The sequence below is a fragment of the Rhinatrema bivittatum genome, chromosome 11 (genome assembly GCF_901001135.1).
Source record: "Rhinatrema bivittatum chromosome 11, aRhiBiv1.1, whole genome shotgun sequence".
In the NCBI taxonomy this organism is placed as follows: domain Eukaryota; kingdom Metazoa; phylum Chordata; class Amphibia; order Gymnophiona; family Rhinatrematidae; genus Rhinatrema; species Rhinatrema bivittatum.
Genome location: NC_042625.1, coordinates 92,397,677 through 92,416,176, shown reverse-complemented (window position 1 = coordinate 92,416,176; position 18,500 = coordinate 92,397,677). Strand labels below are relative to the sequence as shown.

The 18,500-nt window shown below is 48.3% G+C and overlaps 1 protein-coding gene across 5 annotated transcripts in view; it reads right to left on the bottom strand.

The window, feature by feature from the left end:
- The window catches only part of INPP5B (inositol polyphosphate-5-phosphatase B), a 50,148-nt gene that overhangs the window by 15,834 nt on the left and 15,814 nt on the right, over window positions 1-18,500 (bottom strand). For all 5 annotated transcript variants that reach the window (XM_029620142.1, XM_029620141.1, XM_029620143.1 and 2 more), the window contains 7 exons: window positions 11,891-11,981; window positions 10,379-10,540; window positions 9,986-10,087; window positions 9,347-9,461; window positions 8,959-9,075; window positions 4,073-4,260; window positions 3,068-3,179 (listed from right to left, as the gene is read on the bottom strand). In XM_029620142.1, the coding sequence (XP_029476002.1) occupies window positions 3,068-3,179; window positions 4,073-4,260; window positions 8,959-9,075; window positions 9,347-9,461; window positions 9,986-10,087; window positions 10,379-10,540; window positions 11,891-11,981 (887 nt within the window). The remainder of the gene's footprint in view (window positions 1-3,067; window positions 3,180-4,072; window positions 4,261-8,958; window positions 9,076-9,346; window positions 9,462-9,985; window positions 10,088-10,378; window positions 10,541-11,890; window positions 11,982-18,500) is intronic.

Here is an 18,500-nt window from a genome sequence, read left to right as displayed (position 1 = left end):
TTTTACATTTTTAATCTACTCTCCCCCACCTCCCTTGTACACATGCTCAGTCAGGAGGCCACCAAAGGAAAACTGATTCTTACCTGCTAATTGTCCTTCCTGTAGTACCACAGATCAGTCCAGACTCCTGGGTTTAATCATCCCTGCCAGCAGATGGCGACAGAGAAAGTTTTCACAGAGACTGCTACATAACCCAGAGTGCTACCCGCAGCCCCTCAATATTGACCTGTACCAAAGCTGAGACAATCTATTCCTAATCAACATTCATAAATACTCATTCTTAAAACTCCCTCCAGGAACTGGCGGTTAGCGACCGCTTCGGTATAGTTTAAAGTAAAACCAACTGACAACTCTACCATAGACGCCAAATAACAGAATGAGCGGATGACTCTCCTCCACCTCATATGGGTGGGTTCTGGACTGATCTATGGTACTACAGGAACAAACATTAGCAGGTAAGAACCAATTTTCCTTTCCCTGTATGGGCCCAGATCTGTCCAGACCCCTGGGATATATCTAAGCTCCCCAACCAGGGTGGGACCTGGAGAGTCCTGCTCGCAGAACACTCTCACCAAAGGCCACGGAAGTCAGGAGCCCTGAGTCCAAACGATGGTGCCTAGCAAAAGTGTGCAGTGACTTCCAAATTGCTGCCCTGCAAATCTCTTGCAGAGAAACCTGCTGAGCTTCGGCCCACGAGGCTGCCTGAGACCACATCGAGTAGACTCTCAAAGCTTCATGGACCGGTCGACGCTTAGCTACATAAGTTGGAGCGATCGTCTCCTGAAGGCAACGCGCAATAGTGGTCTTAAAAGTTTCACAAAATCTCTTCGTACCACTCCATAAAACAAAAGTGAGCCCCCTGATCCGAAAATATTGGGCCCTGACGGAGAAGATTCGTTAGATGACTGAACCGCACGGCCCATCCACGGCCATGTCGAAGAGATCTGTGAACCAAGGACGTCGCAGCCATTCCAACGCCACCAGAATCACGTCACACAGATGTTTCTCTATCCATCGCAACTCCTAGCCTACTAGGGGGACATAGAGGAAAGACATACAGTAGAACGTTCTGAGGGGGGTCCCTCAATTCCTAACTCCTGAAGGACAAAAGGAATGATGGGTTCCAACTCCTCCTTCCGAAACAAATGGAGAACCCTGAGATCATCCCCTTCCAGAGGAGGGAGTGTCCCCGCTAAGTCTAAATTTGGATCCGGATCAGGGGTCCCCAAAGGCGCCGGTGGGTCCGGATAGGGAGGGGCCCCTGGGACAGCCCCCTGCGGATCTGGAGCCACAGGGGCGAGTGGAGGGTCCAACCGTGGGAGCTTGGCTGGCAGGGGACCTGGGGAGGGGTCCTCCTCCTCCTGTAAGCTGGCCAGGTAGGATTTGTGCATGAAGAGCACATATTCCGATGAAAAACGAGGCCTAGACTTGCATGGGGGGGGAGGGGACCATGTCCTGGGGGTCGCACGGGGCTAAAATCAGGGGGACCCCAAAAAATTTTCATCCTTTGCGCCGAACAGCCCCGAATCGGGAGCTGCTAAAACTCCCAAAATGGCCACCATTCACGCGGTTTGCCGACCCAGGAACGGCCTGGCCACGCACCTTGTGGCTCGACCCCGGGCTGGATTTGACTGCGCTGCCTGGGAGGGGCCTTCCCCCACCCGGCAGGCACGCAGAACATAGCCCCTCGCGCGAAAATCGCATCGAGGGCTCCCCACAGGCCAGGCAGCAGTGTGATCGCGGCATTCTCAGTGAAGAGGAGCCGCGATCATAAAGGAGAACAGCTGATGAGGAGGAGTGGAGGCAGAGGACTGAACCCTGCACGCTCCTCTCTGAACACCCGGCTGCCGGAGAAAAGAAATGCTGTGCCCCCGAGGTGAGATTAATCGGCTTGTGGGGAGACTTAAGTTTTTTTTGGTTTTAAACTGAATGCAGGCAAAAGTGTCTGCCCTGAAGGCACTGACAGGAGGGAAAATCTCCTGAACACAAAAGGCAGCCAGGGGAGGGGGGAGTGACTGGACCACCAGTTTCACTCCCAATAGGAGCACCGGGAACAGGGGCTTAGGCTATGGAAAGAAAACAGAAGGGGCCAAGCCCCCCTAAGCCCCTCAAGAGCGTGGAGACAGTTCTGTCGCCAAAGAATAAGAACAGAGGCAATTCCCTTTTTTTTTTTACTGCCCCAAAGGAAAAGTACTTGCTTGATCCTGAGATAGAAACTGCCCAAAACTGGGAAAAGGCTTAACTAGCCATGATCAGGGAACCGCAGGGTGAGCTGATCCATCTGCTGGAGACAGACAAATACTGAAGGGCTGCAGGGTAGGCTCTGTCCTGACATAGGATACCCTTTTCAGTTTTAGTCTGTCTCCACCTGCTGGACAGGAGGCTCAACCCACGGTCTGGACTGATCCAGGTACGTACAGGGAACAACAGGTTACAAAGGCTGTAACGCAGAGCTGCAAGTGGGATCCAAGCTGCTTCAAAGTGCCTCAAGCTGTCTCAGCAGCCTCCTGAAGGGGAGGGATCTGGACCACCAGATTTGCAGTCCACGGATCCAGGGACCAAGCGTACTAAAGGGTCACCAACCCAAAGCTCATCCCCCTCAGACCAGGGGCAGTGGTCCCACCAGGACCCAGCAACCCCCTGGGAGGAAGGCCATCTCCTTCTCTACCTTTTTTTTTTCCTAACACCAGAACTGCAGGTTTTGCACCATCTGCCATCTTCTGGAGACACAGAAATACTAAGGTGGCACTCTGGGTCATGTAGCAGCCTCGCTGAAAACTTTCTCTGTCTCCATCTGCTGGCAGGGAGGCAAAACCCAGGAGTCTGGACTGATCTGGGTGCGTACAGGGAACCGTTGTTCTCGCCAGAACCCATTAACATGTGTAACCCTGATTCTGGGTCGGCACGTGTCATCGCCATTGGCTGAGACTCCCTCCACAGCGTCATCCAACCTGTCAGCCCAGAAGTAGGATCTAGGCTTGGTAATGAAGCCCCCGGGTCCCCCGTGCTCCTCATCAGACTGTGGGGCTGCCCCGAGTTAATCTCCTTTGCACGGGGTCGTCATTACCTGATCATATTTATACAGTGTTTGAAAGTCCTTCTTCTCAATAAGCGCTTTAACCTTTTCTAGGTCAAGGTCTTGTATTCTGTAATTGAGATCCCCAAGCCACAGGATGATACTGCAAGACAAAACAAAAACCACAAAAGGATAAAGTATTACAGCTTTAAAATGTTAAGTCAACTGGGCCAAAGCAAAGGTCAATCCAGCTGAGACTTACAAGACTATAAACATTACAGTACAGTGGTCCCTTCCCTCGGAGAAGGAGCTTTACTAATACTTAAGTCACGCCTTATTTAATTTATTTAAATAATTTGTATTCCGCTGATCCACAAACCTCAGCGGATTACAACATAACATACACAGTCAGACACAAAGCCTACGATTATGTACAGCAAAACAAACAGACCATCAAGCTAAAATCAACCAGAAAAACCAAAAGAAAAAAAAAGGATACAAGCAGGAGAAAACATCCTGCAACAGCCATGAACCGAACTGTGGGCTGGCTGCTACCCTGCTGTACCCACATGCAACCCTCACTGCCCTATGCAGGAGAAACCGGGGGACTCTGAAGGTCTCCTGACCTGAAGCAGCTCAGCTTAGGTGCTAACCTTATTATTATTTTTATTTTTTTTTTTAACTCAGGCCTATCCTCATGGCATATGTAAAAAAATAAAATAAAACCCTAAAACTAATAATAAGCCTGAGAGACTTGCCCCCTTTTCAACGTTACTCCAGTTCTCTGCTGAGATATCGGAGAGTCCCACACTGCTGTTGATCTCTATGTGAGGAGAGGCTGCCCACAGGAAATCCCTACACTTGGCAGAAAGTACTTTTTATTTAAGGGTTTCTCGTCTCTTTCTTGGGGTGCAGAGCCCTTTACATTAGTGCTACAGACCTGCAAGGGAGAAAGAAGACACATCCCCATTCTGCCATGTCAGTGCGCCTGTTTAATGTTGGGAGGAACGGCTAACATATAAAACTCAGATGACAAAGTGAGGCAGCGGAACCTACTCGTGCTTGTTGATGGTCCGCGCCGGCAGCGCAGGGTCTGACTGGGAGAACTGCATTCGGGAACAGATGTCCCTGTAGTCCTGGTTCCTTTTCTCGCACTCCTCCGTGTGGGCGGCCAGGTGGGAGTTCACCACACACACGTTTGTATTGTGGAACTTAAACCTCACTGCAACGCCACCTTTGTTGCCCTGAAAAAATGTAGCAAAGAAGGCCGGTTCAGGAAGCCAAAAGAGCAGTGTTGAAGAGCGTCAGAACGGAGAGTCAGCCCAGCCAGAAAGTTGTATTTTTATCGGGATGATGCACCAGTTCACACAGTCAAGCATCATAAACTGCTCCTATGTCCTGTAGAGATTTATCCTATGAGGGCAACTAAGATGAGATATCCGCTGTCAGTAGTCAATAAGGCATTTAAACGTGCATGATGGATTAATCGTGATTTGGTATTGACACCATGTCCACCACAGGCTTCCTCCAAGATTTGTTTGCGTGTTACCATACTCTCCACATATTTTTAGAATCCAACGTAGCATTAAAAAAACATTGTGGTCGAGAGAGGAAAGAGAGAGACTCGGACTTGCCTGTGAACATCTAGCCGCCGAGACCGGGGGTGAGTTCCGAGCCCCGGCGGAGGTGGAGAGAGAGCGCGGCCCTAGGGGGCGGATCTTGGAGGCGGAACCAGAAGCGGCCTACAAAAGAGGCCTGCTAGCGGCACGCAGCAGAGTTTCAACGGACTTCGCCGGATCTTGCTGGACTCTCTCTCATTTCTTTAAAAATGTTTCAAAGAAGGTAATTACAAGACTCTCTTAATCTTGCTTTGGTTTCATATTTTGTGGCAATTTAGAGACCCAAGTGAGACTTGTTATTGGGGTTGGTACCATGCCTGCTAAAAGAAAAGGGAAAGTCAGGGTTTTTCCCTCCCTGCCCTCTTCAGTAGCGTCCCCCATACAACAAGTCATCACTAATTTTATGGTCTCACCCATACAGGAGAATCAGAGAGCCAAGGATTCTGATGATATAAGAAGTTTGGGAGGACAACCTGTATCCACAGAGGAGGCGTCTCTAAGTCCCAATTTGGGACTTCCTCCGGTTCAGAGAAGAGACCTTCAGGCTACTGATACAGACCTGATAAACACCAGTCTTCATGGAGCTGGAGTGGGGGAAATACAATCCCCTTTCCATGGCTCCGTGGAAACTAGGACTGATTTTGACACTGCTACTATTAGTAGCAGTGGGAAAATAGGTATGCCTGTGAGACCTGAATCGATAACTCTGGAGACAATTTGGGAGCTGATGGCAGGATTGTCTGTTAATGTTAAAGAATTAGAAGGGAAAATTGATTTAATAAGTTCAAGACATGTGCAGGATTCCATAAGTGCAATCACAGATTAAAGAATCTAATGATAAGATTAAAAGTTTGGAAGAGAAAGATGCAAAAACTCAAGACTTTAAAGTTGCAGTTATTAAGGATAGAGATCAATTGGCTAGAAGGATAGAGACACTAGAGAATAATGCAAAGCGCTTAAATTTGTGTATTTTAAATTTTCCAAGGGTAACTGGAGAGACTCCTCAGGTTACCCTAATAAAATTTCTTAATGAAGCGCTTGGATTTACCTCTGGTGACTCACCTATAGTCAATAATTGTTATTTCCTTCCTAAAAGTAGAGTAAGAAATACATCTGAAGAAATGTTTCAGGGTAACTTAACTAATTTCCTGGAGGATTCTTGTGCAAATGTTATTGATTGGGGAACTCTTTTGGTGACACTTTTTTCAATAAAGGATTTGAACCAAATTATGAAGAAATATTTTAATAGGTTTCCTATTTCCTATTTGGAGAAACCAATTAAAATTTTCCTGATTTAGCTGTGGTAACACAGCAAAGACGAAAAGCTTTTTTAGCTTTTCGTCAGGAATTAATTTCAATGGGTTTCGTTTTCAGATTAAGTTTTCCATGCAAATGTTTTATTTCTAAACAGGATGAATCCTTTATTTTCTTTTATCCAGACCAATTAAAGGTCTTTATAGATCAGAGGAAACTGCCTACATCATCCCCAATTATCCAGTAAAGGAATTAAATAATGTGTGTTGGGTTTGCCACATAATTACTTGATGAGTGTATATTGTTTTGTTCTCCCTGTGAATTTCATGGATAAATCCAAAGCATCTCTCCTATTGATTGATATGTAATGAAGATGGAGTCAATTTATATGTTTCAAAATATGGTTTAAGGATAATAATTTTGTTTCGTGACTGTCATCTCATGTGTTTTCTTTAAATACAAATTTATGATTGTTTGTATTTATAAAATGATAAATAATAATAAAAAATACAAAAAAACCCAAACATTGTGAGGGTTCTCGATTTAATGACCCTCCTTTATTTGCATTTACACAATATCAGACACACGACTGCACGCTCTGAATTTATTCCCTGTATGTAGCCGGATCCGTCCAAACTCTAGGGTTTATTCATCCCCGCCAGCAGATGGAGACAGAGAGAAACCTCGCTGACCCTGCTTGATAAGCCCTGGAGCTGGGAGAGCTGTTCTGCGTGTGCTTAGTCATTTGAAGGCAATGTTTGGCTTTGGAATCACTGAAGACCCATCCCACTTGTGCGAAGGGGCCAGTCTACATAGTGCGCTGTGCCTGTAGCCTCATATACTTAGGGAAGTCTACAAAATCACTAAGGACCAAAATGATAGAACATCGGCATTCGATTGTTCACCAAAAGGCAGGTACTTCCTCACTGGCTCATTGTATGACAGCTTGACATTCTTACACACATTTCACTTTTGCATTATTGGAAAAGGATACCAAGGTCTCTTAGGGCAGGGCATCGATTCTTTATCAATTCAAAAGAAACAACGGTGCATTTACAATTTGAAACTAAGTGTTAGGATAAAGTGGATTAATGATTCTGTCCCAGTTAATGGTGGGGATTGAGTGCTTTGCATGATTTCAGGCAATCCCTAACTTAAATATACTCAGAAAACTTTTTCTGATTGGCTAAATGTAATGGGTGACTGAGTGTGATTGGTTGGAGATAAATTCTGACATTTGCTGAGCTAGTTGCCATCTTGAAGTAATCAGTGGAGTATATGTGGAGGTTTGGGGATATAGTATTTAGTGTTTGGTAGTCAAGGAAGAATAAATTACTGCATTTTTATTTTTAGATGCTATAACCCCTGAAGCAGGCAATCGGGTCTGCCGAAACATGGGTCTGGTTTTGCACGGGATGTATGAATTTGAGATGTTTGTTTTTGTTTATTAATAAAAGGTGTTTGAGGGAAGTAAAAATTCCAATTAGAAATTTTAAGGTTAACTTTCGAAGAAACCATATTTGATTGAACCAGCAGATGAATAATATGATTTACTGCATGCGTTATGGCGTGCGTTAATGCCATAATGCATTTTGATGAATGACCCTAAATATTAGAAATTATTAGGAAGGGAATGGCGAATAAAAAACAGAGGATGTCATAATGCCTCTGTATCTCTCCATAGTGAGATTGCACCTTGAATACTGTGTGCAATTCTGGTCACCGCATCTCAAAAAGGATATAATTGCGATGGAGAAGGTACAGAGAAGGGCGACCAACATGATAAAGGGAATGGAACAGCTCCCCTATGAGGAAAGGCTGAAGAGGTTAGGGCTGTTCAGTTGGAGAAGAGACGGCTGAGGGGGGATATGATAGAGGTGTTTAAAATCATGAGAGGTCTAGAACGGGTAGATGTAAATCGGTTATTTACTCTTTCGGATAGTAGAAAGACTAGGGGGCACTCCATGAAGTTAGCATGTGGCACATTTAAAACTAATCGGAGAAAGTTCTTTTTCACTCAACGCACAATTAAACTCTGGAATTCATTGCAGAGGATATGGTTAAAACAGTTAGCTTAGCTGTGTTTAAAAAAAGATTTGGAGAAGTTCCTGGAGACGTCCATTACCTGGTATTAGTCAAGTTGACTTAGGAGTTGATTTTAAAAGGAGCACGTGCGCGTGGTTCCCGGCACGCACACATGGATGCGCTGATTTTATAACATGTGCATGCCAGCACATGCATAAAATAAAATCCGAAGACCGCACGTGCAGGCAACCAGCGACCTGCGACTCGCGTGGGGGAATTTTACAAAGCAACGCACAGCGACACAATCGGGCTTCTCCCAGTTCCCTACACCCAACTCTATCCTTCCTCCCTCTTCCCCTCTTCTCCCTGCCCCCTAAACCTACCCTAACTATCCTTAATTTTTTTATTTTAATATTTACTGCTCCTCTGGAGCAGATGTAATCTGCCGGCTGCCAGCCCGCACTTCCCCAGGGCAGCGGCTAATGGCGCTGTCCCGGCCCGCCCCCCCGAGACCATGCCCCCCGGGCCACCCCTTTCCCTCAGTCGATACTTCTGTGCGTACTGGGGTTTACATGCGTGGCCGGGCCCGTCGTAAAATGCGCACGGCGCGCACAAGACCTGACCATGCAAGTAAACCCCAAAATGTATGTGCATAGCCCTTTTTAAAATCCGGGCTTCAGGGAACAGCCACTGTTTATTACTAGCAACAGTAACATGGGATCTTCTTAGTGTTTGGGTACTTGCCAGGTTCTTATGGCCTGGATTGGCCACTGTTGGAAACAGGATGCTGGGCTTGATGGACCCTTGGTCTGACCCAGCATGGCAATTTCTTATTTCCATACAGAGGAAGGGCAATAGAAAAGAAACAAACAAACATTCTCATGCATCTGCTTTCTGGAGATGAGCCAAAACGCGCAATAAATATTTGCGTGCAGGCACGAACAAACCTGCAGAAGCGTGCGTAGCAGCTCAAAGTAAAGGGAGAGGCTTCCATCGGGCAGCGGGAAAAGCAAATCTGTTTGCAAGCGACAAAGAGGCTCTTACCATCCTCCCCATGATGCCAGTTCCCACCGTCTCTGCCTCCACCTCCGAAATGTTCCTCGCATGTTCTCTCTTGACATACAGCAGCAGCATGATGCCTATGAGCCGGACAAGTTTGATCTGCAGGACAGAAGAGAAGCCCTGCCAGTGAGATTCTGTACCGGAGCCAAGAGTCAAGAACGTCAGGCTTGTTCCATCTTAAGTAAAAAGGGAAGACGCTCTGACGTTCAGAAATAAGCCTCCCCCTTAGGTCAAAGGGCACTGTGACGGGTTCAGATCTTCCGTCCACTGGGGTTGATCGGGCCTGGCTGTGTCACAGAGGTGGTTAGGCTTAGACCCAGAGAGAGATGGAAACATGTACGACGGCCCAGGCCTAACTGTACAGCATCACCTTTGCATATTTGGCATCAGGATGCAGGGCGTCCGACACGGCTTTAAACCACTCTTCCTCCTTCGGGGTGTCGTTGAAGAAAAATACTTCTTTACTGAGGTCAAGCTCCTGAAAGCTGTTACAGGAAAAGAGAAGTCAGTCTACTGGGCAAGCGACCTACAGGTAAGGACAGGATAACATCCCTGATAATAGGCAGCTCTGGTCCACGCTCGGAGGGCAGAGCGCAGCTGTGAAACCTGTTCACCCCTGAGTGCTGGGTGACCTTTAGCAAGTTACTTAGGCTCACCCAACGGCTTTCGTACATCACTGGTGCCCACGGCTCTTTGGGCAGAATGACCCGGCTGCAACATGATTATCTATTAAGTACTAAATAATGTGCACGGCATAACAGAGCGGATATGGATTAACAGTTATTGCAGAGCTCTGTCTCCATCTGCTGGAGGGGAGGGGAAGCCCAGCTGTCTGGACTGATCCGGGTACGTACAGGGAACAGTTATTAGCACACATGTTCTCAGACATTTATTGATGCATTAAGCAAACCTGACAGAGAAAAGGCACCAAGAGAGAGGCCAACAAAAAAATGCAATCGATCAAGTCAAGAGCAAAACAAGGTCAACCCTCATGTGGAAGAGAACCTACCCAACACAGTACACATCAGGGGGCTCTGGATGACAGCTCAGCCAAGACTTCAGGCTCTCCTTTGGAGACTGGCCATTCACGTTGTACGTGCCAATGAAAAACCTGCAAGAATTTCAGCGCGAGAATCGCGTTTGCAAGGGAGGCCTCCAGCATAAACAATACAAGTCAGCCCACAACAAATCTGTGAAGTGTAAACACCATAAGGGAATCCGGTATCAAGGGAGCCCACAACAAGTCTATGAGAATGTAAATAATACAATTCAAAAGAATGGGCTGCTTTGCTTTTATGTTTTTGCATTTGAGCGATTACTGAGATTAGCAAGGCAGTGCTCATTAACCTGGACATACCCCCATCCCCTACAGCCTCTTCTGCCCCCCCGAACTTGCGGTTACCTGAAATCCCTGACAGAAGTGTAGGACTCTTCCTGCTTGACGAGTTCCAGCTTAATTATATTGTCTCGTAGACCAAACGTAGATGCCGGCAACACCTGGGCCTTGCTGGACGCCATGACGCTGGAGGATCTCACCATGTCATCCGTGATCAGCCTGCCCTGCCTGTAAAAAGAGAAAAGCAGTTACAAGAGGGTCCTGCCGCAGCAGCTCGGAGCCAGGATTAGCACAATAAAACCGTAGAGAGAAGAAACCTAGGAAGAGAACGAGGGGAAGGAAAGGAGCTAAAGCGATTATTCTAGGGATCAATATTTCCTCTTCTTCAGTAAGGATTTCACGAGGGCCCAGCACACCACACCTTGCAGAGCCTAAAGCGCTATTAAATCCATATTTGGAAATAAACGCAACCTGCTTTGGAAACCCAAACTCTTCTTTGCGGGGTGAAAAATGCTAAATGTAGAGGGGTTGATAGTACGCAGAAATACAGTGAATCTTTTTTTTCACCACTTCCATCCTGCTGCTGCCTCAGTTAAAGGCGAGTAGGCAAACAAGTGGCCGGGAGGGTGTGGGACCTCGGGTGAGGATGCCTCAGGCCCTCTCTTCCTTGGCTTCCATGAGCGGCAGCCTAGTGGTCAACGCAAAGTCTGTTCTCCAGCCAGCCAGCAGATGGCGCCGATGCATGCAACAGCCGCTCCCAACAAGTGGGGGTACTTTTAAGAAAGCCAGGACCATCCAAGGTCGTGGGTCCCTTGGCCCAGATTTAAACCGTGCACAAAGTCAGGGGGCATCATGCATACTCAACAACTCTGTGCAGGAACAGAGGACAGAAACGGAGGTTCCTAAACAGTTACAATAAAATCTATGCTGCTGCTTCAAAGATATTTATCAGAGCACAGCCCTCAACAACTCCAGTAAGGACAGGTGAAAGTGTCCCATAGTCTCACGATGCAGAAGTACGCAGGGGAATCCTGCATCGCATCCTTTGCTCATGTACACCTGTAAGAAAATCAGGTGACCAGTCTGAACCAGTGAGTGCACATATATAAAACACAGAAATCTTCTGGCCCACAAAATCCATCCATAATCCATATGCCCTGCCCCATCTCTATAAATACATGGAAAAAAATCAAATAGGTTAGATAAGGGCTGGCCAAGGTTTAAAGTCCTTTCTATTCTGCCAAACGCACACCATTTACTGCAACTGGTTGAGCAGAACTGCTCATATTATCAGATGCGCCGGAGAAGCCCAGCCACTGCAGCAGAGAGGGTCAGATGCAGAATTCTGTGGCCACTACTTTTAAATTCTACCAAGCTGCAGCAAGCACAGGAGTCCCGGCTACTGCAGGCTGACGGCTGGCCAGGTTAACTTTGGGTATTCGACACCCTCCCGGAGGCAGCTCAACAAGCATTGCTACTACTGCCCGCGAGCTGCAGTTTTTGAAGACTCGCTGGTGTCCGGTCACAAGCAATTTGTAAGGCCGCTCTGGACTGGGAGACGGGTCGGGCTCCGGTTACCTGACAGCGGTGCTGCAGGGCAAAGCCTGATCCGCCCTCACGCTCCCCTTCAGGGATTTCCCATTCTGCTTGCCTTCAGGGCCAGGGTCCCCTAAGAGCAAAAAACAGTTTATTAAGCATGGAAAACACACACCACACATTCATTCCTCGCAAGATTAAGGAAAAAAAAAAAAAGAAACTAAGTGAAGAAAAATGAAAACCCAATATTATTGACCATCTGCCTCATGTCAGCCGCATCCTGAGCTGTTTTCTCGCACTGCACCCAGCTCAATGAAATAAATTCTGCTGGAAGGCAGAGTCAAAAGCCCGAGGCGCAGAGCGAATGGATTATGCAAGCGGGAGACGAGACCCAGACCCGGAAATTTGGGGTGAATTTCATGGACAAGCCACAGAGAAAAATGAAATACAGGATCTGCACAGCTCCGTGCCCTCAAGGAAAAACTACTACCCATGGCCGCCCGGACTCCAAGCGCCGAAACCTCGAAGATGTTCTTCCGTTGAACCTGTAGCTTACAGTCCTGAAGGTCCTTGAGAGCCGTCGCCCCCGTAATGGGAATCGGGGTCTTCTTGGTTACAGCCGACACCGCTGAATCCACCTTGGGGACCCGTAGGAGATCCAAAGCCTCTTCAGGCAAGGGATACAACTTGTCCATCGCCTTAACTGACCTTCAGGCCCAAGTCTGGCGTAGCCCACTCCCGGAACAAGTCCATAACTGAAAGGTGGAACGGAAAAGACTTGGCTGGAGCACGGAGACCGACCATCACTGGATCAATGGAGCCCATGCCTCAATCCCCAATTCCCCCAAAATAGCGGGAATAAGAGGGCCCAGCTCGTCTCTTCTAAAGAGAATGACCACCTTCGGATCGCTTCCGTCCACCCCCTGGGAGCCGGAATCGGGATTAGGCGAAAGAGTCAGGTCCTTGACCAGCGTTGCCCCCTGGTCCTCCGTATCCGAGGACTCGGAGGAAGAAACTGGGCCTTGTCGGGAGACGTTGGTTCGGAGGGGGCGCTTAAGCCTTGTGAGCCCCCGCAGTCTCTAAGGACTCTGTATGTTTGATGGGGAGATCCCCCGATTTTCCCAACACCGGGACTGCGCGGGAGCGACCGCAGTAAGAGAATAAATTCTGACGAAAAGGAGGAGGAGGAGGAGGAGTCTGAAGCTCCCTCGGAGCTCTCCTCCGCCTCCTCAACATTATCAGCCCCAGCACCACCCCCCCGCGGGGGCTGAGGAGAGAGAGGAAGAGGGGATTCCCCTCCCCCCACCGCGACACGAGTCACCGCGCGAAATGTGGCCAAAATGGCCTGCGTTCCCGCGCTGAGCGGGAACGGATCTGTTACAGCAAGTCGCGACCAATCGGGCCTCACAGGCTCCCGGCGCGGCTTTGAAACGCTGCTCCTCGCTAACGCCGAAGTAACTACCTCAACAGATACCTTACTATCTTTTTTTTTTTTTTTTTTTTTTAACTAAAGACTAACAACAGACTGCAGGATTTTGCACCTCCACCATCTGCTGGAGACAGAGAAATACTGACAGACTGTGGGTGGCACCTCAGGGTGTAGGGCAGAGCCTGTCAAAACTTCTCTGTCTCCATCTGCTGGTGGGGAGGCAAAAGCCCAGGAGTCTGGACTGATCCGGGTACGTACAGGGAAATAAAATATAGGATCTGCACAGCTCTGTTACAAGTCTCCTTTCCAAGGCTCAGCACAACCTGAATTTGTCTTCTGAGAGCAGCCCAGCCCATTTTAGCTTTCCGTACAAACAAAGGGCACAACTGGCTCGATCCACAGTGCAGGACTCTGACAGCCCCCTGCTCCTTTGTACTTCAGCTCAGTCGGAACCAGGGCCAGGATCTGGCACCAGGAGCCTTCAATTCCCAGCTACCATTAGGTTTATCCCTTGGGCAACGATCGGGATGCCCTCCCTCCCCCGCCGCAGCATCCCCAACCCCAGCTGAGCCAGCTCGGGAACTGAACCGGAGACACCGAGAGCCGCCGCACTGGAACCTCCAAAATCCAATTTTGCAAAGTCTCATTCGCCACGCTCTTCTCCGAGACTTGTGGCAGAGCACACACTCACAGAAGGGAGGCTCACACTGAGAGGCAGCGCAAAGGATCCTCTCTCTCTCCCCCCCCCCCCCCGACAGCTTTCATTCCTGCTGGAGTTCACAGCTTCCTCTCTGCATGGACGGCTGCAGACCCTCTCAGTTACAGAACGCTGGCACTTGGCGTATTTTACCCTTCCAATCCACTCCATCCCTACAAGACTCCTGGGTGTTTGCTCAAATGCCTGCACTCAGGAAGTACAATTTTGGCGGGATGTAAGAAACAGGCCTAATCCACTGTGGCAATGAGACGTTGCAAAAATAAATATAGACTGTGGAAAATATTTGACCCCATATATATTTCACAGGCCACAGGACAAGAACACGCCAGCAGCATTATCTTGGCCGATAGCCAAGGCTTGGAAAATGTAAGGAATGGTCATCAAAGAACAGCTAAGGCTTCGAGCCAAACATACAAACCCCCTCACTATCTTTTCAGTAAGTCAGAATGAAATCATCTCTGCACAGAAAAGGGGGCAGATGCATTAAACAGGCTCCCGAAGGATGTGATAGGAAGCAAAATGATACCAGAGTGCCAGAAAGCACGAGGCAAGCCGCAGGCATGCAAGGGTGAAACGAGATCAAGCAGAGCCTTGTAGCAGCGAAGGAGAACAAACAGACTAGAGGCCTCACTGACCTTGATCAGACATCTTACGATGAGACTCGAGGTCTCTATCTGCTGTCATAGTCAATGTTTCCATACCAGCCTGCTGTCGGTTAACAAATAAACATCTAATTCCTGCAAAGACTCCCATACAATACGGGAGTTCTGGGCGGCGAAAACGATCCAAAGCGCGGGAAGCCTTCGCATGCTTTACCTGCCAGGTGGCACAGCCTCCTCCTTCCCCCACGCTGAAATACAGGACAAGTCATCACTTGCTAACACATCACAGCAGCAGCAGTTCTAGACGGGGTCATTCCCAGCATCCCCAGTTCTTCTGCGCAGCGCCCAGGTCGGTGGGACTCCTATTTTGTACCTATGTCCTGAAGTGCCACAGAAAACCACTAGAAAGGTCTCAAAAGCAGTGATCCCTGTTACATTCCAAAAAGATCATGTCAAGAGGTGATGCATTTGGGCCTCAGGATCAGAGGCTGCACCTCCAGCTGTCCGCTGGGGTTCACTCTCAGATTTCCCCAGCAAGGTGTGGACCATCACGCTCTGCCCAAGGCAGTCATCCTGTTGGTTGGGGGAGGGAGAGGGGCAGGAAGGGGAGAAAAGCTGAAATAGGACAGGAAATACAAAAAAGAAACAGACTCAAACTGCCAGCTAATGCAAGTGACATACCGAGCGGCTGCAAGCACGTCAACCCGAGCAAATTCACCTAAAGAGCTAAGTGGTCCTTACTGCGAGGAACTAACCAATGTTATACCACACGCACAGGCTGTAAAAAAATAAAGCCGTCTTTAATAAAAAGCAGCAGAGACTCTGCACAATTCGCTTCCACGGCTCAAAGATCTTTTACTCTATTTCCTCAGCGGTTTTGGCTTCCTCAGAACGGAAGCAGAGTTGCAAAGCTCAGACTACTCGCTGAAGAGTCGGCTCCATGCAGAAGGGCTCAGCACATCCCACCAAACCACGGAGGCAAAAGGCGGATGTGCATCACCGTATCTTGGGTCTCCGTTTAACGAAAGCAAGGGGGGGGGGGGGGAAAGAGTCCAGATCCCTCGGGCAGCCATGGGGAGGGCTCACGTTCTATTCTGCAGGAACACATCTGCTCAGGACAACCCCCTTACTTGGTTTCCCAAACCGTCAAAGTCAAGGCCCTTGTCGGTTGCTGTCAGAGTCCAGTTACCTCTTGCCGTTGAAGCAGAGAGCAATGTTGGAGTTGCATCAACAGTATGAAGGCTTATTGCAAATAAGTTACCCCTTGCTTATTTGTTTTCCCAGACCGTGAAATCCAATGTCCTTGTTGTTTGCTGTCTGAATCTAATTCCCCTTTTCCCCCTGCTGTAAAAGCAGAGAGCAATGCTGGAGTTGCATCAACAATATGAAGGCTTATTGGTTAAGGGCAGTAACCGCCGCATCAGCAAGTCACCCCCATGCCTCTTACTACATTCCCCTTCCCTTTAGGGATCCACAGTGTTTATCCCATGCCTCTTTGAAATCTTTCACTGTTTTTGTCTTCACCACCTCCTGCTGAAGGGCATTCCAGGCATCCACCATCCTCTCCGTGAAGAAATATTTCCTGACCTTGGTTCTGGGTCGTCCTCGCTGGAGTTTCACTGAAGAAGCCAATAGAGCCTACTCCTCCTTCGTTAAGGCCGTAGCCTTCAATAAGGAGCTGACATGGCAGTCCGACTCTCCTCCACCCCTGCTCTATGGGCACCACGTTCTCAAATCCAGCCCTGATTTTGGATGCATAAACTCAAGGGAGTAGTACAAGATGAGGAGGTGCGAAGCTGATGTGCATTCACCAAGAGAGGGTGGCACACTGTTAGAGGTGCTGGCCGAGGAGAGAAAAACAGTAAAGCTATTAAAAAATATAAAAAGCTTGGGACAAGCACAGGGGATCAATAGTTGCAAAATAGGATGGTAAAAAAAAGCCATAGAGCAGCTACTACAACCCAAAACAGCAGACTGCATTAGGCTTCAAACATGGCAGAGGGGTAAGCAGCACAGTATGGGAACTACAGTTAAAAGCCAAATGTTAATGAGCATTGTAGCTGTGAGGGATTATTGCATATGGAAAGGGTTTTATGGTCTTGTAAGAATGAATGTTAAAAGTAACAAGACCTGAAATTGCCATTCAGCGGAGGCCAGCACCTTTAACAGATTGTGGGCACGCTCAGGACAGATATGGACCGCGAGAGGCGTTTAGGTTGAAAGGTTCAGGAAAAGGAAAAGGGGTAGTTGGTGTTGGTGGAGAATTCTGTGCTACTGCGGAGCACAGAATCCCACCCCTGCACAGGATATGGAGCAGACCCCACCATCCCGCTCGCTGCGAAGAAGGCCTCGGTGTGCCGCATCTCTGCGAAGAGAAAGGAGGCCCAGGGAGGAGCAAGTCCTGGCGTGCTGCGAGTGGGGCAGGCCTCAGTGAGTCTGTCTGAGAGACTGAGAGGCTGTGTGTTCAGGTTTGTGATTAAGACTAGGCCTATGTGTGTGTGTGAGTAAGTGAAAGAGAATGAATAAGAGGGGGGGGTGGGGGGGTGTGTGCATGTGGGCCAGAGAAAGAATCTTTGTGAAGAGATTGTGAAGGAATGTGTATGTGTGTGAAAAAGGGAGTGTGTGTGAGAGCTTGTTTGTGAGAGAAGGAGCCTATGTGAAAGAATATGAGAGAGCGAAAGAGACTGTGTATAAGGGTGTTTGTGTGTGAGAAAGGAAGCTAATGTGCAGGTGTGTGTGTGTGTGTGAGAGAGAGTAGGTAGCCTGTGTGAGGGTGTGTGTATGTGCGCGAGAAAGAGGGAGCCTGTGTGAGGGGCAGTACTGAGAGAGGGGTCAAACTCTAGGAGTGTACAGTGGAAGAGGCTGAGCCTAGGTGGGGTGGAGAGAGATAGGGGAAGGTGGAGGAGTTGAGGCCTGAGAGGGCAAAATGAAAGGAGACTGGTCAGGGGAGAAGGGAGAGAGGGTGAAAGAGACACTCTTACAGTGAACTTCTAGGGAAATTCTGTTCTAAATATTTTAAACTCTGCATCTTTAACTAATAATTTTTTTCTGTATTACATGTTAAATGAATTACTTAAAGATTGCCATGTATATTGTGTTATTTTACCCAATATAAAAGTAGGCAGAATTTTCAATTTTTTTGTGGTTTGACATCAAACTATTGTACTGGAAGAGACAGGTTATAATACTTTGTAAATAAATAAATCTTCACCTATCCACTCATACATGGCTCGGGCATTCTGGAGAACAGAGGTTATAGGACTCCATCCGGATAACCTACATTAACCCTAATCTACTGGGACTGTGGTTAGAAGACAAAGCTGTGACATTGGGTAATTCACATCTCAGTTCCCTGTGGCTGCCTCTTTGTCTGCTCTTGGTTTTTGCATCTCTTAGATTAGAAGAAAGACTTCATGCAAATGAGGTGACCTACTTCAGTTGACCTCAATTCTGCATCTACCTCTTTCAGCTCCCCCAACTCTTCTTCTGACCTCCCCTCCATAAGTGCAGGCTGCCCATCAGAAGCAATGCACGGAATCTGCTGTCTGACAGGAGACCTCAAGATCAGGGATCATAAATCTTCTTCCACCAACACTGCGAGCCAGGCGTGGTAAGCACTGTACCTGCTGAGCTAACCTCGTACCAGCGCCGCTTTCCACCCTCTGCACAGCGGGGAGACCAAACGATCAATCCGTGCTGAACAGGAAATAAAATCAAGCTGGAGTCTCCTATCCCGGGAGGGCTGACCCGAGCGAAACCCCAAACCGCCTTCCCGAGCAGGGCCCCCGGTGCCATGTGCTTCACTTCAGCGCCAGCAGCCCCGCACACGGTGTCCTGTTGCACTGGGGGGTCTAAAGTTGCTGGCAAACACTCATGAGCTGCACCGGCCGATAACCCAAGCTC